The 16,679-nt window shown below is 40.8% G+C and overlaps 1 protein-coding gene across 1 annotated transcript in view; it reads right to left on the reverse strand.

Moving 5' to 3' along the window:
- Positions 1 to 16,679, reverse strand: part of BANK1 (B cell scaffold protein with ankyrin repeats 1) — a 421,880-nt gene that overhangs the window by 59,124 nt on the left and 346,077 nt on the right. Inside the window, exons 12-13 of the mRNA XM_040329952.1 lie at positions 14,048 to 14,302; positions 5,309 to 5,554 (exon numbers count right to left, since the gene is read on the reverse strand). Coding sequence (XP_040185886.1) covers positions 5,309 to 5,554; positions 14,048 to 14,302 — 501 coding nt within the window. The remainder of the gene's footprint in view (positions 1 to 5,308; positions 5,555 to 14,047; positions 14,303 to 16,679) is intronic.

Here is a 16,679-nt window from a genome sequence, read left to right on the forward strand (position 1 = left end):
AGGCCGGCCGCTAGGTGGCGTTTCGTTTTTTTTACGCAACGAATATGCAAATGAGGAGTTACGCCGATTCAGAAACGAACGACCGCCCGGTGTTTTTTTTTACGTCGTTTGCGTTCGGCTTTTTCCGGCGTATAGTTACCCCTGGGTCTATGAGGCGCAGCCAATGTTAAGTATGGCCGTCGTTCCCGCGCTGAGTTTTGAAATTTTTACGTTGTTTGCGTAAGTTGTTTTCGAATACGAAAGGGCGTAATTTAGAGACGGGACTTCCTATTACAGAGGAGATTCACCTGTATGTAATTTGACGGTGCTTGCGACACACCCTCCCAGGCAGCGCTGTGGGCTACAAAAGATATATATAAAGATATATATATCCAAATTACCAGGGGAGCCACATTAAACCAGAACGCGGGCTGGACTTTGGACATGCCTTCCCTAGGATGTTCACAGCTGGAGTACAGACTCTGGACCTTAAGTGCAGATACCTCTTTAATGAAGTCTCCAAAAGTTATAGGTGGCTCAACTCTCTAGTATCTATGAAAAATGTAAAATGTATTAAATAAATAACTTAAAGCGGAGGTCCGCCGACCATTAATTTTTTTTTACTGCCATTCCGATACCATCACAATATAACACTCACTGTTTTGGTGTAATATCTCCCCTGATGTCCGTTTTCGAATCAAAAATGAAGTTATAAAAATTGATGATGGCCGGTTCCATCTTGCTTGTGGGCTTGTGAGGCCCACAAGCATTAATTTCCTGGATGCAGTGAATGCTGAGCTCCCAGCATTCACAGCTCGTCCTGGACATGCTCAGTGTTAATGGCGCGGAGCACCGTAAACTTCCAGGTTGCCATCACAATGGGCGGCGTCGTCAGAGTTCCCGACCCCGTTGTGATGGCAACAAAACCAATTTACCTGAATGCCTTCATTTAAAATGGCGATATTGGGTACGCCCTCATCATGTGACCGACGTCACGCGTCACTTCCGGTTTTACAATCTCCCTAGATTTTGCAGCGACGATCCGCACTGCCTCCTGGGAATCGTGACACTTAGCTCCCAGGAGAGGAGGGAAAAATGAATATACACGCCTACTCCAGTGGGAGTGACACACAGGAATTGCCACAATAAAGACCAATCTAAAGGTAAATGCAGCACAAAAAAAAAAATGTTGCCCATTTGTACATATGTTTAATGCACTGATGGGGGTTACAATTAAGTTAAGATTTTGTGTGGACCTCTGCTTTAAGTTGTTGAATTTTTTTCAAATTCTGCATTCCCTGTTTCCCGGAAAGCAAAGCATCAGTAAATGTTGATATATAATTTACCAAATTTGGCCTGTTAATTTAGCATGCCGAATTTGGCAATGCTGGATTTTCACAAAGAACATTTTCAGATTTTAGGAAAAAAATATTTAATGTTTTGAAAATGTCAAATAACTGGTCTTCCAAATCAAAGTACTTGAGATTTGTCTGTATTTAAAAAGGAAAAGGGAATATCTTGGTTTCCATTTCTGCTTATTTAGTACAACCAGGACAAAAATCCTTGCCCATGTGCGCTAAATATACTTACTGGTCTTTCAGCTGCAGACTGTCTCATTTTAAACTTGATTTGACAAACTGTTTGATTCATATTTTGTATCTGAAAATAATATTTTTACATCTCAGGGAATTTTGAATCTGTGACATACTTTTTGTTCTTTTTTTTGTAAGCTCTCTGGAGTGTGAGGAGACAGATGCTGGTGAGACAGCTTAGTGTTCTGCTGCTGAACTGTACTCCTTAATTAGCTGCTGAGATTTTATGTATCAACCTATATGTCCACAAGAGAATGCTTGAAAGGTTTTATCTTGTATCATGAGGGAAAAAAAGTACATTGGTATAAAAATCCTCATGAGTGAACCTCTTGAACCTGCTCCCTCTTCATCGATCTGCCATTGATACTCTGGTCACCTTTGAATCAACAATACTAAAAACTAAATAAATCAGTACTGTGATAGATGTAATAAAGAGTGCATTTTACAGTGCTTGTTTCTTTAACAAAGCAAAGAATAAAAATAACTTTCCTTTAAGTTTTCCTTGAAATATTCACCTCACCTCCCACAGTGTAGCCTACTTACATTTATCCCCACTTCCCAGTTCTTTGTTGTGCAGCAATGCCTAGCACCACACAGAAACATCCTGGTCAGGTCCCATGCCTAGTGCATGGATGTGGGCTGCATTGGTTGGAATCAGGATCAGGAATGAATAGAGGCACATTATCTGTGCACACTGCATGGTGCTATGCAGGGCCGCACAGTAAAGAACTTTAGATTCTGAGAAGGTAATTTTTTTTCCATATGGGGTTTATAATTTATAACTTTACCAAAACTGAATTTGTACTTTAAACAAACAGTACCTGAAACTTTCATGATAATATACTGCCAAACACAGACAATTGTTTGTTGTAGATATGGCCATTTGAAAGCAAGAATTGCCTAATCTATAGGCAAAAAGGACTTCAGAAGGAAATTGTTGGGATGGAAGATGGTATTTTGACTGCATATGTCTATGTGTGTGCTTTTTTCTCATTAGCATCTGTTCTTTAGGTTCTGTTCCACAGATATCAGATATACAGTAGATATCAGTGTGTATTGTGAAACCTACAAAAGTTAATCTAAGGTCAGATTGAATTACCTTATTTGCTGTTACCAATTTTGTGTTGAACTTTATGCCAATCCAAACCACTTGTGTTTGCTGCAATCATTTAGTTAAAGTGGTAGTAAACTCCCATGCTTATCCTATACCTACAGGTATTCACCGTTTAGGTGATATATACATGTGTAGCAGCCAGTGATTGCCTCTGCGCACTATGCTCTCAATGGATGGCCATGACTCCCATGAGCATGCGTGATGTCATCACAGCACAGCCATTCAAACAGCCGGAGGCAGCAAACCCGGCAGAAGATCGGATGAAGACATATTCCCTGTCAGCGGTGACAGCATGCTGCTGGAGGGACCCGCTTTTTAAGTGCTTCGCGATGCATACTAGTACATTATGACATGAGTAGGGATGAGCCGAACACCCCCAGTTCGGTTCACAGCAGAACAGGCAAAAATGTTGTTCGAACACACGAACACTGTTAAAGTTTATGGGACACGAACATGAAAAATCAAAAGTGCTAATTTTAATGGTTAATATGCAAGTTATTGTCATAAAAAGTGCTGCCCCAGGGGACATGTATCAATGCAAAAAAAAGTTTTAAAAACTAACGTTTTTTCAGGAGCAGTGATTTTAATAATGCTTAAAGTGAAACAATAAAAGTGAAACATTCCTTTAAATTTCGTACCTGGGGGATGTCTATAGTATGCCTGTAAAGTAGCGCATGTTTCCCGTGTTTATAACAGTCCCTGCACAAAATGACATTTCTAAAGGAAAAAAAGTCATTATAATAATAACTATAATAAATTGTCGGGTCCCGGTAATACAGATAAAAGTCATTGAAAAAAACAGCATGGGTTCCCCCCTTAGTCCATTACCAAATTCCATATCAGGCCCTTCAGGTTTGGTATGGATATTAAAGGGAACTCTGCACCAAATAAAAAAAATTAAAAAACGATTGGGGTTACCCAGTGACGGGGAAATACCGGAGACCACGCCCCCCTCCCGTTGTGTCAGAGGGGGGCGGGGTCACCCATACATGTCACTGAGTATCGGAATATTTCACTTTTATTATTTTACTTTAAGCATTATTAAAATCACTGCTCCTGAAAAAAATGCAGTTTTTAAAACTTTTTTTGCATCGATACATGTCCCCTGGGGCAGGACCCGGGTCCCCAAACACTTTTTTATGACAATAACTTGCATATTAAGCTTTAAAATTAGAACTTTTGATTTCTTCCAAAGACTTTTAAAGGGTATTCCGCGGCTTTCGAATTTGCCGTGTTTGCAAATTGTTCGCTTTTCGGCGAAGGGGCAAACAGCCAATGTTCGAGTCAAACTCTTCCCTAGACATGAGCCGGGGGGGGGGCAGTTTTTATTTTTTAACTTGGTTTACTACTGTGTGAGGTGGGTAAGAGGTGTCTTGTTTTAAACACAGCAAATAGGTTTACTGGTCAATGCACAACATCATCCTCTTTTGGAATGTTGATAATAATTAAAAGAAAAATATTGTCTTAGCTTCAACATCAGTAATATATAAAAATATTGTTTTCCAAAACAAAATATGAACCGAGCAATCAAGCTTGAAATGTGACATTTATCAGCTGAAAGACCAGTAAGTATGATTAAAATAGTATTGTGACAATAATATTAAAATATCAAAAAAACTTCAATAAGAATACAGACTACCGTATTTATCGCGGTATAACGCGCTCCCGCGTATACCGCGCACCCCTAAAGTGGCCCAGAATCCTGTGGAAAAAAAGTTTTTTTTGTACTTACAGTTTTGGTGTCTTGCGCGGCGTCCATCGGCGGCCTCGTCGGGTCCGGCGTCCGTCTGCGGCTTCGGGTGTCCTCTTCGTCGGGTCCGGCGTCCTTCTGCGGCTTCGGGTGTCCTCTTCGTCAGGTGTCCGGGGTCCATCTGCGGGCTTCGGGTGTCCTCTTCGTCGGGTCCGGGGTCCGTCTGCGGGCTTCGGGTGTCCTCTTCGTCGGGTCCGGCGTCCTTCTGCGGCGTCCTCGCGTCCTCCCCGCTCGTTTCCCGCGCCGAGTTTGAATACTGCGCCGACATATACAGAGCGCAGTACACTCGTGTATTGTCGGGCAGGCTCGGCAACACTCGCGCTCACGTCCTGTACGTCCAGGACGTGAGCGCGGAAGGAGCCGAGACTGGCCGACTATACCCGAGTGTACTGCGCTCGGTATATGTCGGTGCAGTATTTAAAACTCGGCGCGGGAAAGCGGGTATCGGCGTATACCGCGCACCCACGATTTTGCCCTGATTTTCAGGGCAAAAAAGTGCGTGGTATACGCCGATAAATGCGGTAGTTTACTTTTCATGCCCTTCCATATGAATGCCAAAACCTGTTTACAGTGCCTATGCTATCAAGCCAATGAAGAACTATGAGGTCATAAATTACTTATTTTAAGGACTATTGGTATGGTATCTGCAACCTTGTGTCTCATCCACATCATCATAGCAGCAGCCATGCTGATTTGTTGATGGTATATGAGAAATAACTTCATAGTCCGTAAGGTATTTCTGCCTCTAAACTCTTAACACAAAAGCAATTTATTTTCTTTAGCTGCTCATCCACTAACATGCAGGATATAGGAACCTCCCCTTTAACATGTCAAGCTGTGTTAGAGCTATATACAGAGGTGATCCATTCTTACCTTTAGAAATGTAGGAGTCTTCTGGTTCGGGAATGGCAGCTGCCTGTGGCCTGGGTGCTGGAAGGGGAGCTCTATGCACAATAAAAGACTTTTTTGTTCTTGGGTTGACTTCATCAGCAGGTTCAAAAGGTAGCTCCATATATTCATTTTCATGGGAGGTAAGACTGTATGGATCTTCTTCAATGCTTTCATCCATAGTTTCATCCCAGATATAATGTTCACTAAAGCTGTCATGGTTTCTCACTTCTGCAACAAATAAATACAGTTATATTAGAAAAGCATGCATTAAGGATACTCTTGCATAGGGGGTCGATGAAACCTAAGATGAACAATGGTAGATCTGCACTTAAAATTACAGCATATGTAAAGAATATTTTGAAGAAGGACCAACAAGGGTTGAGTTATTAGAAAATGTTTCCAACTTTGAATGTCTCCTAGAGCATTATTAAATCCAGTATTAAAACCAAAAGAAATATGGCACACCAAAACAGGTAAATAGGAAATAAGACAGAAAAGCAATGAAGAAGCCAGAAGTACAGGGCATCTCAAGATGCAGCAGAAATCCTCAAGAGAGATAGAAGAAAGTTTCCATGGCATATCTATTATTCAGAAGCTCTACATTGCTGGGATTACAATGTTGGGCTTAAAGTGTTACTAAACCCACAACAGTAAAATTTGTCTGTATATGCAGAATAGCATGCTTGTTATACTCACTGTGGAACATAAGGGGTTAATCCTCTGCATTGTGTAAAAAGGCTCTTAGATCCTGTATGGACAGATGCTCCCCCTTCTGCAGGGTCTCTCTTGGCAACTCCAGATAAGACACAGTCAGAGTAGTAAAGCTACACCTGCTCGGTTTGGTCTCTATTGCTGGAGAGAACATTTCCTTGAGCTGAGCTTTTCAGGTCACATAATATTGACATCACACATGTGGGCATGTCTTAAATGACAGCCCAATCCCTCCCTTCTATAACATGCCCAGTAACTAAAAAAGAACACAGCAAGTGGGATGTCAAAACTTGATTGATGGATGATGCACCTCCCATAACAGCATGAGGACACAGGCTATAATAGAAATGTCCTCCTACCTGAACACTCAGCACTTGGATAGCCCCTGCAGTTTATCACATGACCGTGGTATACAGAACAGCCAAAAAGTTATATAGTGGCAGTATTTTAATGTAAAAACAAGATATATAAACTGTGGGCACTGGGGGGGATCTTCAACTTTCTTGTGCATCATCTTTAGAAGAGGCTTCCTTCTGGGACCACAGCCATGCAGACCAATTTGATGCTGTGTGCGGCATATGGTCTGAGCACTGACAGGCTGACCCCCCACCCCTTCAACCTCTGCAGCAATGTTGGCAGCACTCATACCATCTATTTCCCAAATACATCCTCTGGATATGACGCTGAGCATGTGCACTCAACTACTTTGGTTGACCATGGCGAGGCCTGTTTTGACTGCTGTATAGTCTTGGCCACCGTGCTGCAGCTCAGTATTAGAGTCTTGGCAATCTTCTTACAGCCTATGCCATCTTTTATGGAGCAACAATTTTTTTTTCACATCCTCAGAGAGTTCTTTGCCAAGAGATGCAATGTTGAACTTCCAGTTACCAGTATGAGAGACTGAGAGCGATAACACCAAATTTAACACACCTTCTCCCCATTCACACCTGAGACCTTGTAACACTAATGAGTCACATGACACCGGGGAGGGAAAATAGCTAATTGGGCCCAATTTGGACCTTTTCATTTAGGGGTGTACTTTTATTGCCAGCGGTTTCGAGAATAATGGCTGTGTGTTGAGTTATTTTGAGGGGACAGCAAATTGACACTGTTATACAAGCTAAACACTCACTACTTTACATTGTAGCAAAGTGTAATTTCTTCAGTGTTGTCACATGAAAAGATATATTAAAATATTTACAAAAATGTGGGGGTGTACTCACTTTTGTGAGTTACTGTACATGCACCCACACCACAGAGATCCATTGCCAGAGCACCCACATTGTTGTGCAACTTTTAGATTAGTTGAATCTTACACACGATTTGCAGACTCTCTCTACATACACATTGCAGCACTTGGGACTGGCCATTGGCCTCTTAGGTACCTAACACTGGACAGTGGGGAGGCAGAGGGAGTGTCACATGCTCTCCAATATTTGAAAGTACCAGTTATCTCTTCAGGTTGTGGCTGCAAAAAATAAATCTAAAAATGATGGGGGTGCACTTGGCCTGTAAAGCGGACTCATTACTGTACCCAGTATGGGTACCGGGTCATCTGAGTGTTGGACACCTGTGTTCCCTGCCACATGCTTGTAATACATAAGGCATAAGGCATGATCTTCCAGTTCTGCCTCTTGTTCATATTGAATTTTTTTTTCTTGGAGGTTTGTCAAATGGCCAAACTAAATGGGTGTTTGACTGAACCAAACCTTTGTCTCTGATCTGGGATCAGGTGGCTGCCAGCATGCTAGCAACCAGCAATTTATCTCTGCACAGCTCATGCCCCCAAAATGTATACCATCTACATTTCAAGATGAATGCTGTACAAAAAAAAATAAGCAAAACCAGACCCTTATCTGAGCATGCATTCTAGAAGGCCAGGAAAGGGGTGTGATGCATGCCTCCTCTTGAACCATACAAGGCTACATGCCCTCAACATAGGGAGGGTACCTTTCCAGGGGCACCCACCAAGTAAACCACCTTGTTAATAAGGAAAAGAGTCTCTTTGCCACAACCCCTGCCCAGGGGTTGTAGAAGTCTGTAGGTGGGGGCTTGTTGGAATCTGAAAGCCCCAATCAAAAATATCAGGCCCCCCAAGTACCATCCTCCCTATGTGAATAAGCAACGGGTACATATTACGTATTAACAAAAAAATAAAAATAAAAATTTAAGTCCATTATTAAAAAATTTAAATTCTCCAAAGAAGATCCTCATCAATCACAGAGAATGATGTTTGCCTGCAGAAATAAAAAAAAATATCCAACATGTTACTCTCTGCAAATTACATCTTCCAGTTGCCAGAGCAGAATGCAAACAAAGAGGCAGGGTGTCCTGGGTAACATCTTTGACCAAATATGGCCATGACCACATTTTGCCAGTGACAACATGGGGGGTGCCCATAAAATATCATAAAATCTCATAAAATCTCTCCCTTTTGTTTGGATAAGGATCTGGTGTGGATTTTTTTGGGGGGGGGGGCACTGCATCTCTTTATTTGCATGGACTCTCCCTTAACATCCATACTCAACCCTCATCAAAGGATCAGGTATGATTATGTTTTTTTGGGGAACTCCATGCCATTTTGTGTGTGGAGTCAACCATTAACTTCTCTACCAAACACCCATTTAGAACTGCCTATACTTAAAGTGCCGCCCTAAGCAAAATAAATAAATATTTATGGTCCCGCTGGTGCTCAGGAATGAGGTTGTAGCATGAAATAGCACAATCCAGTAGTGTATAGCAGTAATCACAGCTAATCACAATAGTAAACACTGAATGAGTAGATTTCATTCAGAAAAAATGGTTGCTTATAACTGTAAAATTCAGTTATAAGCAACCATAGTTTAAAACATTTGTAAAAATATATATTTTTTTCATTTCTTAATTTTCCAAAAAAAGTGACAAAAAAGTGACAACAAATACCTTTAAAAAACTCTCCATGTCTCTTACTAAATACATCAGGGGAACATTTGTACTGTCCTGGCATTTTCAGGCCCAAAGAAATTAGAAATTTTGAGATATACTGTATATACAGTACCATAATTTGTGAAATCTATAACTCTCCTACAGACTAAATATATACACTGATTATACATTTTGGCCTAAATTCACAAAGAAAGATTATTTATTTGCAACATTTTATAAAAGATTTTAACTTGTTTTGCAAAAATAAAAAAAAGCAGTGAGTAAATATCACCAAAGAAAGCTCTATTTGTGTGAAAAAAATATATAAAAGTTATATATGGGTACAGTTTTGCGTGACCGCACAATTGTCATTCAAAGTGTGACAGCACTGAAAGCTGAAAATTGGCCTGGGCAGGAAAGGGGTAAAAGTGTCTGGTATTGAAATAGTTAAACAGCAAGAGGTGGCTTTAAGCAACAGATGAAAAATGTTAGTTAACCATTTTAGTTGCTGTTTTGGAAGCTGGTAGAAATCCAAGAAACCAAAATGAAGGTTCTTGCGAGCTACCAGAATTAATCACTCACAATATTATATATGCGTGATGTTCAGCTGCAGGCACTGTTCACATTCCCACATGATTGTGCTAATAATTAAATAATATATCACTGTGTAGCGCTATATTATACAATCCAAGTGTTCAAAATGTATGTTCAGAAATGCATATGCAGTGTTCCAAATCTTATTCCATGTACTGTAATCAAACAATATTGTGTATCATCAAAAAAAAAAAAAAAAGAAAATTTGCAACATTACACATCAAGTGTACAAATACCTATGCCTTATAAACAGTATATTTTATACCAAAATGTGAAATACAATTTATATTAATAATATTAAATAAATAATAGTGTGCCAACAATGTCCTTATGTTATTCAATTAAAGTAACTCTTTGTGAAAAAGTCCAAACTCGAAAGACCTCCAAAGGCTCCTGTGCCCCCCCCCCAGTGGTTATTCTCACCTCTGGGAGTGTGACCGCACAATTAAGTTTGGTTAGTAACGCTGTTGAGCCGCCCCTGGATTTTGTGACATAAAGACTACAGATTTCTGAGCCATTCTGATGGTATATTCTCAGTACATACTGTATATAAAGAGACAAGCTTCATAGTGCTTTATCGTTTAAAAACAAGTTTATTTAAAACTTCTCATACAGGGTACTCACACATCCAAGGTGCTTTTAGCACACCACACTATATCCAGCAGATCTGCATATAATCCAATTTCAACCGTATGTCTGTGGCGGTAGCTCATCCAGCAAAGCTGCCACTGCCTACACCAGGGGTGCCCAACCTTTTGAAGAGCAAGGGCCACTTAAGCAACTTGGTAACCGATCGCGGGCCACAATGAGCAGAGTGGGTGGATGGCAGCCCACTCGACTCTATAGAGCCCACTTTCCTGTCAGCACACCAAATTCGCAGATAATAGAAGTCTATGGCTCAGTTCAGGTAACCCACAGATGCACTTCTCTGCACCTGTGAATCAGTTTGAAAGCAGCCCAGTAACCACTGCAGAACAGATATGCCCATATATACACTGTGATTTTAGTAATAAACTTACCTTTAATAACAGTATTCTATTCCACTTTATACCATCCCAGAGCAGGAGGTCAGGGGCCACATCAGAGGGCTCCGCGGGCCACATGTGGCCCCCGGCCATTGGTTGGGCACCCCCTGGCCTACACCATCCAGTCCCCTATCCAATGTGTTTCGGCACAGGGATCACGTGTCTTCCTCAGGGGGATTGCTATTGGACGATAAGTAAGGGCAATCAGGCTTTTGGACGATCAGCTGGATGAGCTACCACATGGAAATGAGCAGAGATACAGTTGAAATTGTATTATATACAGATCTACTGGATATAGTGTGGTGTGCTAAAAGCACCTTGGATGTTTGAGTACCCTGTATGGATAACCCCTCTAGGGGGGGCACAGAAGCGGTGACACTCTTTTGAGTTTGAAACACTTTTTTACAAAGATTAATTTCAATTGAATAACATAAGGACATTGTTGGCACACTATTGGTCATCTTAGTGCACTTTATGGACTGCACTTATTTATTTAATATTATTAAGATAAATTGTATTTTGGTATAAAATTATACTGAAATTGAGGTGCATAAACCAGACAAAAAGGGAACCTAAATGCACTTCCGGCGCCAAAGATCAATGTATCAACTGATCCCAAGTGAAGAAAGAGATGTGAAAAAGATGTGGCGGAAATTATCAGTAGTGATTAAAATTGATAAAATATCCCAAGAGCAGCTATTTTAAAATTGGGTCAAACCCACTGAAGATATAAAACAAAGTATCAAATAAACAAAGAACCGTGGTTCAATTGATAAAACAGCGCTATAAAATTTATGGTGAGTAGCCCCAGGCAGGAGCTTAAAATAAAGAATCAGGGGTGGTGTGCTAGGTGATCAAAAACGAGGCGTAAGTGCACCCTATAACCTATTAAAGATTCACCAAATGATGTGATAAAAACCCCGCTCTGGGGTGTAGGCTTACCACAACCTGAAAGGGGAATAGCGTTTTAATGCTTAACCTTTCAAGCACACCGTCCACTGCTCTTAAAAACTGCAACGGTCATTCTCATTGAGGGTACATGCAAGCAAAGAGAGACACTAAATAGTGAAATACTGCTGAAACAATGATCCACACAATGCAAAGGAGAACAGTCCCCCTATGTAAATGCCCGTACAGATAAGTAAAAAGGAATGAACATGTAAACAAGCCTGGAATCTCTGCTGTCACTGCCGTCCTCTGAGCACCAGGGGCCGCACGAGTGTTTGTAACGCTGGTATAACAGTGGTCAGCTGTGGAACGCAGGAAGGCTTCTGTGTTGCGCTGTTGTAGCCACGCTCTGACGCGTTTCGTCACTTCCGACTTCGACAGAGGGCGTGGCTACACAGCGCTGTCACTATCCCTTTATTCCCCATCAGCCACAGCTATTGGATGCAAGCAATCCGCCCTTCGGTCTCGATAGGTGCAAAACGGACCGGAAGGAGGGGCGGACGTCAGCCGTGCTGTTTGGGGATAGTAGGGAAACGTGGATCAATACATTACTGCACTTTAATTCGAGCACTATGTCTTGGAAGACTAAAAAACGATCAAACTGGATGCGTGAACCATTTATATAGCGAGGGAGATCATTTGTAAATAATCTCAGCAAACCAAAATGAAATATTAAAAACGTGTATGTAAGAGCAGATCAAACAAAAATAGGGCATTAACCTCTCAAACATAGCAACCAATAGTGACAGACCTGGGCGGGTACTATGCAAATTAATCTGCGGGCCATGTCTTAAGATCGTGCTTCTTACAGCCAATCATAGCTGACTAGGGCGGGTATTTCTGCGCGGCAGAGAAAACTTGTAAGCTCAAGCCGTAGACATTCCTGGTCCCAAAAGCCGCAGACAGATCACTGCAGGTATAGGGTTGTGCTGTTAGTATGGAGGCTGGTTGAAAGGGACAGAGCATAATAAACGGGTACTATCTGTGGAGACATGCACAGTACATGCAGTACATGCAATTTGGTATATACATCTAACTTCAGAGTACATCCTCCACCCCGCAAATGAACTTCATATTCAAAAAAAAAGATTACATCTCACAGATCGCATGTCTGCATGTGTATATGCACGGTAAATGTCACATTGTAAGAAAGTATGTGAAATATGCACATAAGTATATTCACACTTAGACACCATACATGTGACATGTGGGTCAAATATGTGTGTGTGCAGGTATCAACAGAGATATTAGTGGGAAGGATCCACAAATGTGTTCCTTGTGACTATGTACTCTATTTATGGTACTTGTGGCACCTCCCCATATCCGTGGTGCAGGTTGTGTCCCGATATAAAGGTAATAAATCATTATGATTAAGGATGATATGCATATACTAAAACAACCAATAGGGACCAAGGTTGATAGATAAGTTGATAGATACCATCAGATAGAATCAGTAAAATAGAATAAAATAAAATAAAATAAAATAAGGTAAAAGAGACTCGGTAAGAGTAGAGGAGTAGGGACGTACTGTAACAATGTATCAGATAAAAGTAGAGGAGTAGGGCCGTACTGTAACACTGTATCTGATAAAAGCAAGGGGAGAAATGATAAGGAAGATAAATAAATAAATATTGATAAATATCAATAAATATATAAATATCGATAAAATATCAATAAATATCAATAAACATCAGCCCTAAAAGGTCACAAAGTGACTGTGTGGACCATCTAAAAGGGATAAATTAAAAGTCACTAATAAAGCAATTTATATCAAGTTCTACATTCAAGCCTTTTGGCAACAATGTATCGGCTGTATAGATCCACTCAGTTTCACGTTTTGAGAGTTCCCTAACCAGGTTAGAACGTCTCCATGATGGCCCAATGTGGTCAACCCCCCAAAACTTGAGGCCAGCAGGGTTCTAATTGTGATCTTGCTTAAAGTGGAGCGATACATTGTGGTCTTTGTATCCCAACTTGATATTTGCCACATGTTCAGCTATTCTGACCTTCAAGGCTCGTTTAGTTCGCCCAATGTACATTAATTTGCATGGGCACTTACGCCTCGTTTTTGATCACCTAGCACACCACCCCTGATTCTTTATTTTAAGCTCCTGCCTGGTGCTACGCACCATAAATTTTATAGCGCTGTTTTATCAATTGAACCACGGTTCTTTGTTTATTTGATACTTTGTTTTATAAAATTATACTGTTTATATGGCATAGATATTTGTACACTCAATGTGTAATGTTGCCCCCTTTTTTTTCTTATGATACACAGTATTGTTTGATTACATGGAATAAGAAATCCAAGAAATGATTGTGAATAACTAAGTGCTGACACAGACTCTCGAATGACGAAGCATTAATTACAATTTTACTTGATTTGGTCTTTCTTGAAACATAATGCAGCATAATAAAGACACAGATTTTGTCAGTGAAAACTGCTTTTCCTCATCTGTTGTGCTGAAAAGGTAGATGGATAAAATCAATCTTAACAAAGATGCTTTGAATAGGGTTGGTCATGACAAATCAGGATTACCTTGGATATTATATGATGCAACACTTTCTATTGTGCGGTTAGATGTGATCGCTGAAGCTGCTGGATTGTGTGAAATAGAAGAATTTTGTCTTTGTTGTGTCTCAGTAGTGCCCGTTTCAAATACAATGTACACATCGTCCTCCATAGAAGCGACTAGCAGTGGTTTTTCATTATATTCATCATCCTCTCCTTCTTCAGCATATTCATCTGCTACAGCAGATGTGACATCCTCATTGTCGCTGTCCTTTTTTCCCTCTGTCATAGCAGAAATGCAAGTTATGTTATTATTGTAAATTGCATTCATTATAAACTAGTATAGAGGCATGTAATTAGTTTCTGTCAATAGAGAAAAGCAGTTATGATTTTAAAACAAATGTTGAATATTGAATTCATATACAGTAGTGGTTTTAAAGTGTCACAATTAAACTTAATAGTATGATAAGTCTGAAAAGAATCTGTCCACAGGGGAGGGTACGTTGTAAAAAACAAAAAACTAAGACAAAAACGAATGACTACATAGTCCTGCATTTGCTTAATTCATGCCCAGCCACAGACTGATGGCTAATAAAAAAAATTAAGATTTTCGGAGCTCTACTAATTTGGCAAACAAGAAATTGACAGCGCTATCTGGATGTGAGTGATTGATAGGGATGAGCCTCGAACATTCGGTGTGTTTGCCTGTTCGCCAAATAGCGAAACACACTTCAAAGCCCTGTACACACGATCAGATATCTGATGGAATCTAATCCGATGGATTTTTCCGTCGGATATCTGATGAAGCTGACTTCCATCAGTCTTGCCTACACACCATCGGTCAAAAATCCGACCGTGTCCAAACGCGGTGACGTAAAACACTACGACGTGCTGAGAAAAATGAAGTTCAATGCTTCCGAGCATGCATCGACTTGATTCTGAGCATGCGTGAATTTTTGACCGATGGACTTTCACACAGACGATCGTTTTTTTCTATCGTTTTTTTATCCATAGGAAAATATTAAAACATGTTCTATTTTTTTTCACCGATTGAAAACAAACCGATGGGGCTCACACATGATCGGTTTGTCCAATGAAAACAGTAGATCGGTCCGTTTTCATCAGATAAACCGATGGTGTGTACAGGGCTTCAAAGTCTATGGGAGAAATGTGCTAATTTTAAAGGTTAATATGCAAGTTATTGTCATAAAAAGCTGAGTTGCACCCAGTTTTTAAATGTACTATGATCCACATGCCCATACACATTGCAATTCTAAATGGCTATTTTTTTTCTAAATACCTTATTTGCGATGTGTTTATGCAGCACTTCTGGTCCAGCCCGTTGGCGATTTCGTCATAAGGCAATTCCCTTGGTCTCCCGAGATAATTGCTTTATCTATCCAAGGAGTCCATGGGAATCGCAAAATACTGAAATCTTGCATGATTTTCAGACCGGAAATTACGCGATCGGGAGCAGTTAAGTGCCATTTTTGAAATAGAGTATCTGCTGTAGGAAGTAAAGTCTCTCTGCTCGGGACCACACCAGTACAGATTGACATGTTGCTATAATAATGGGGCAAAATTTCCGCCAATGCTGCCATTGCTCTGACCATGCACTTGTGCACCCACGAGGTTGGCGCAGCACGGTGATCGGTGGTGCACTCTGCCCCTGGGAGACAGTGCATCCCCGATCTCGGTGAAGAACCAATGACAAGGCTCTTTACCCATGTGATTAGCTGTGTCAAATCACAGCGGATCACATGTAAAGTAAACAAGGAAATGCTGGTTATCAGCATTCCTTTCCTCACACTGTCAGTGTGTGAGAAGAGGATAGCCGATCAGTGGAAGTTCCTCACAGGGGAGATCTGTACAGACAATCAGGGCACTGATTTTCAGTACCCTGATTATCAGTGCAGCCCCAACAGTTCCCAGCAGTGATGCCAATCAGTGCCCAGTAGTGATGCCAGTCAGTGCCCAGCATTGATGCCAATCAGTCCCATCAGTGATGCCAGTCAATGCTACCTTTCAGTGCCCATTGGTGCATGCTTATCAGTGCCTATCCATGCCACCTATCAGTGCCCATAAGTGCCACCTATTAGTACCCATCAGTGCCGCCCATCAGTGCTCACCAGTGCTGCATATCAGTGCCACCTATCAGTGCTGCATATTAGTGCATTTTCATCAGTGTCACCTCATCAGTGCACTTCAGTGCCATGTCATCAGTGCCCATCAGTGCAGAATATCAGTGCCCATCAGTGCAGCCTATTAGTGCCCATCAGTGCAACCTCATTAGCGCACATCAGTGAAGGAGAAAAATAACTTATTTACAAAACTTTTATTTTCAAAATTGTCAGTCTTGGTTTGTTTTTTTAGCAAGTGAAAACCCCAGTGGTGATTAAATACCACGAAAATAAATCACAATTATCATTTAAAGTGTAAGTGCTAAAAGCTGATTTTGTTTCCGCCTGGGCAGAAAGGGGGCAGTGACCATTAGGCAAGCTATTAAAAAAAAATTACATTTGGGGAATGGAACTCCGCTTTGAGGTTAATTGAGTATTCGCTCTTGTTGTAAACAGAGCAGTCTGCAACTTTGAAGCTCTGTTCAACCAAGAGAAAAAAGAGATGAGGTTAAAACAAGTTTAACTGCTTTACCATCATT

Source organism: Rana temporaria, chromosome 1, assembly GCF_905171775.1.
Source record: "Rana temporaria chromosome 1, aRanTem1.1, whole genome shotgun sequence".
In the NCBI taxonomy this organism is placed as follows: Eukaryota; Metazoa; Chordata; class Amphibia; order Anura; family Ranidae; genus Rana; species Rana temporaria.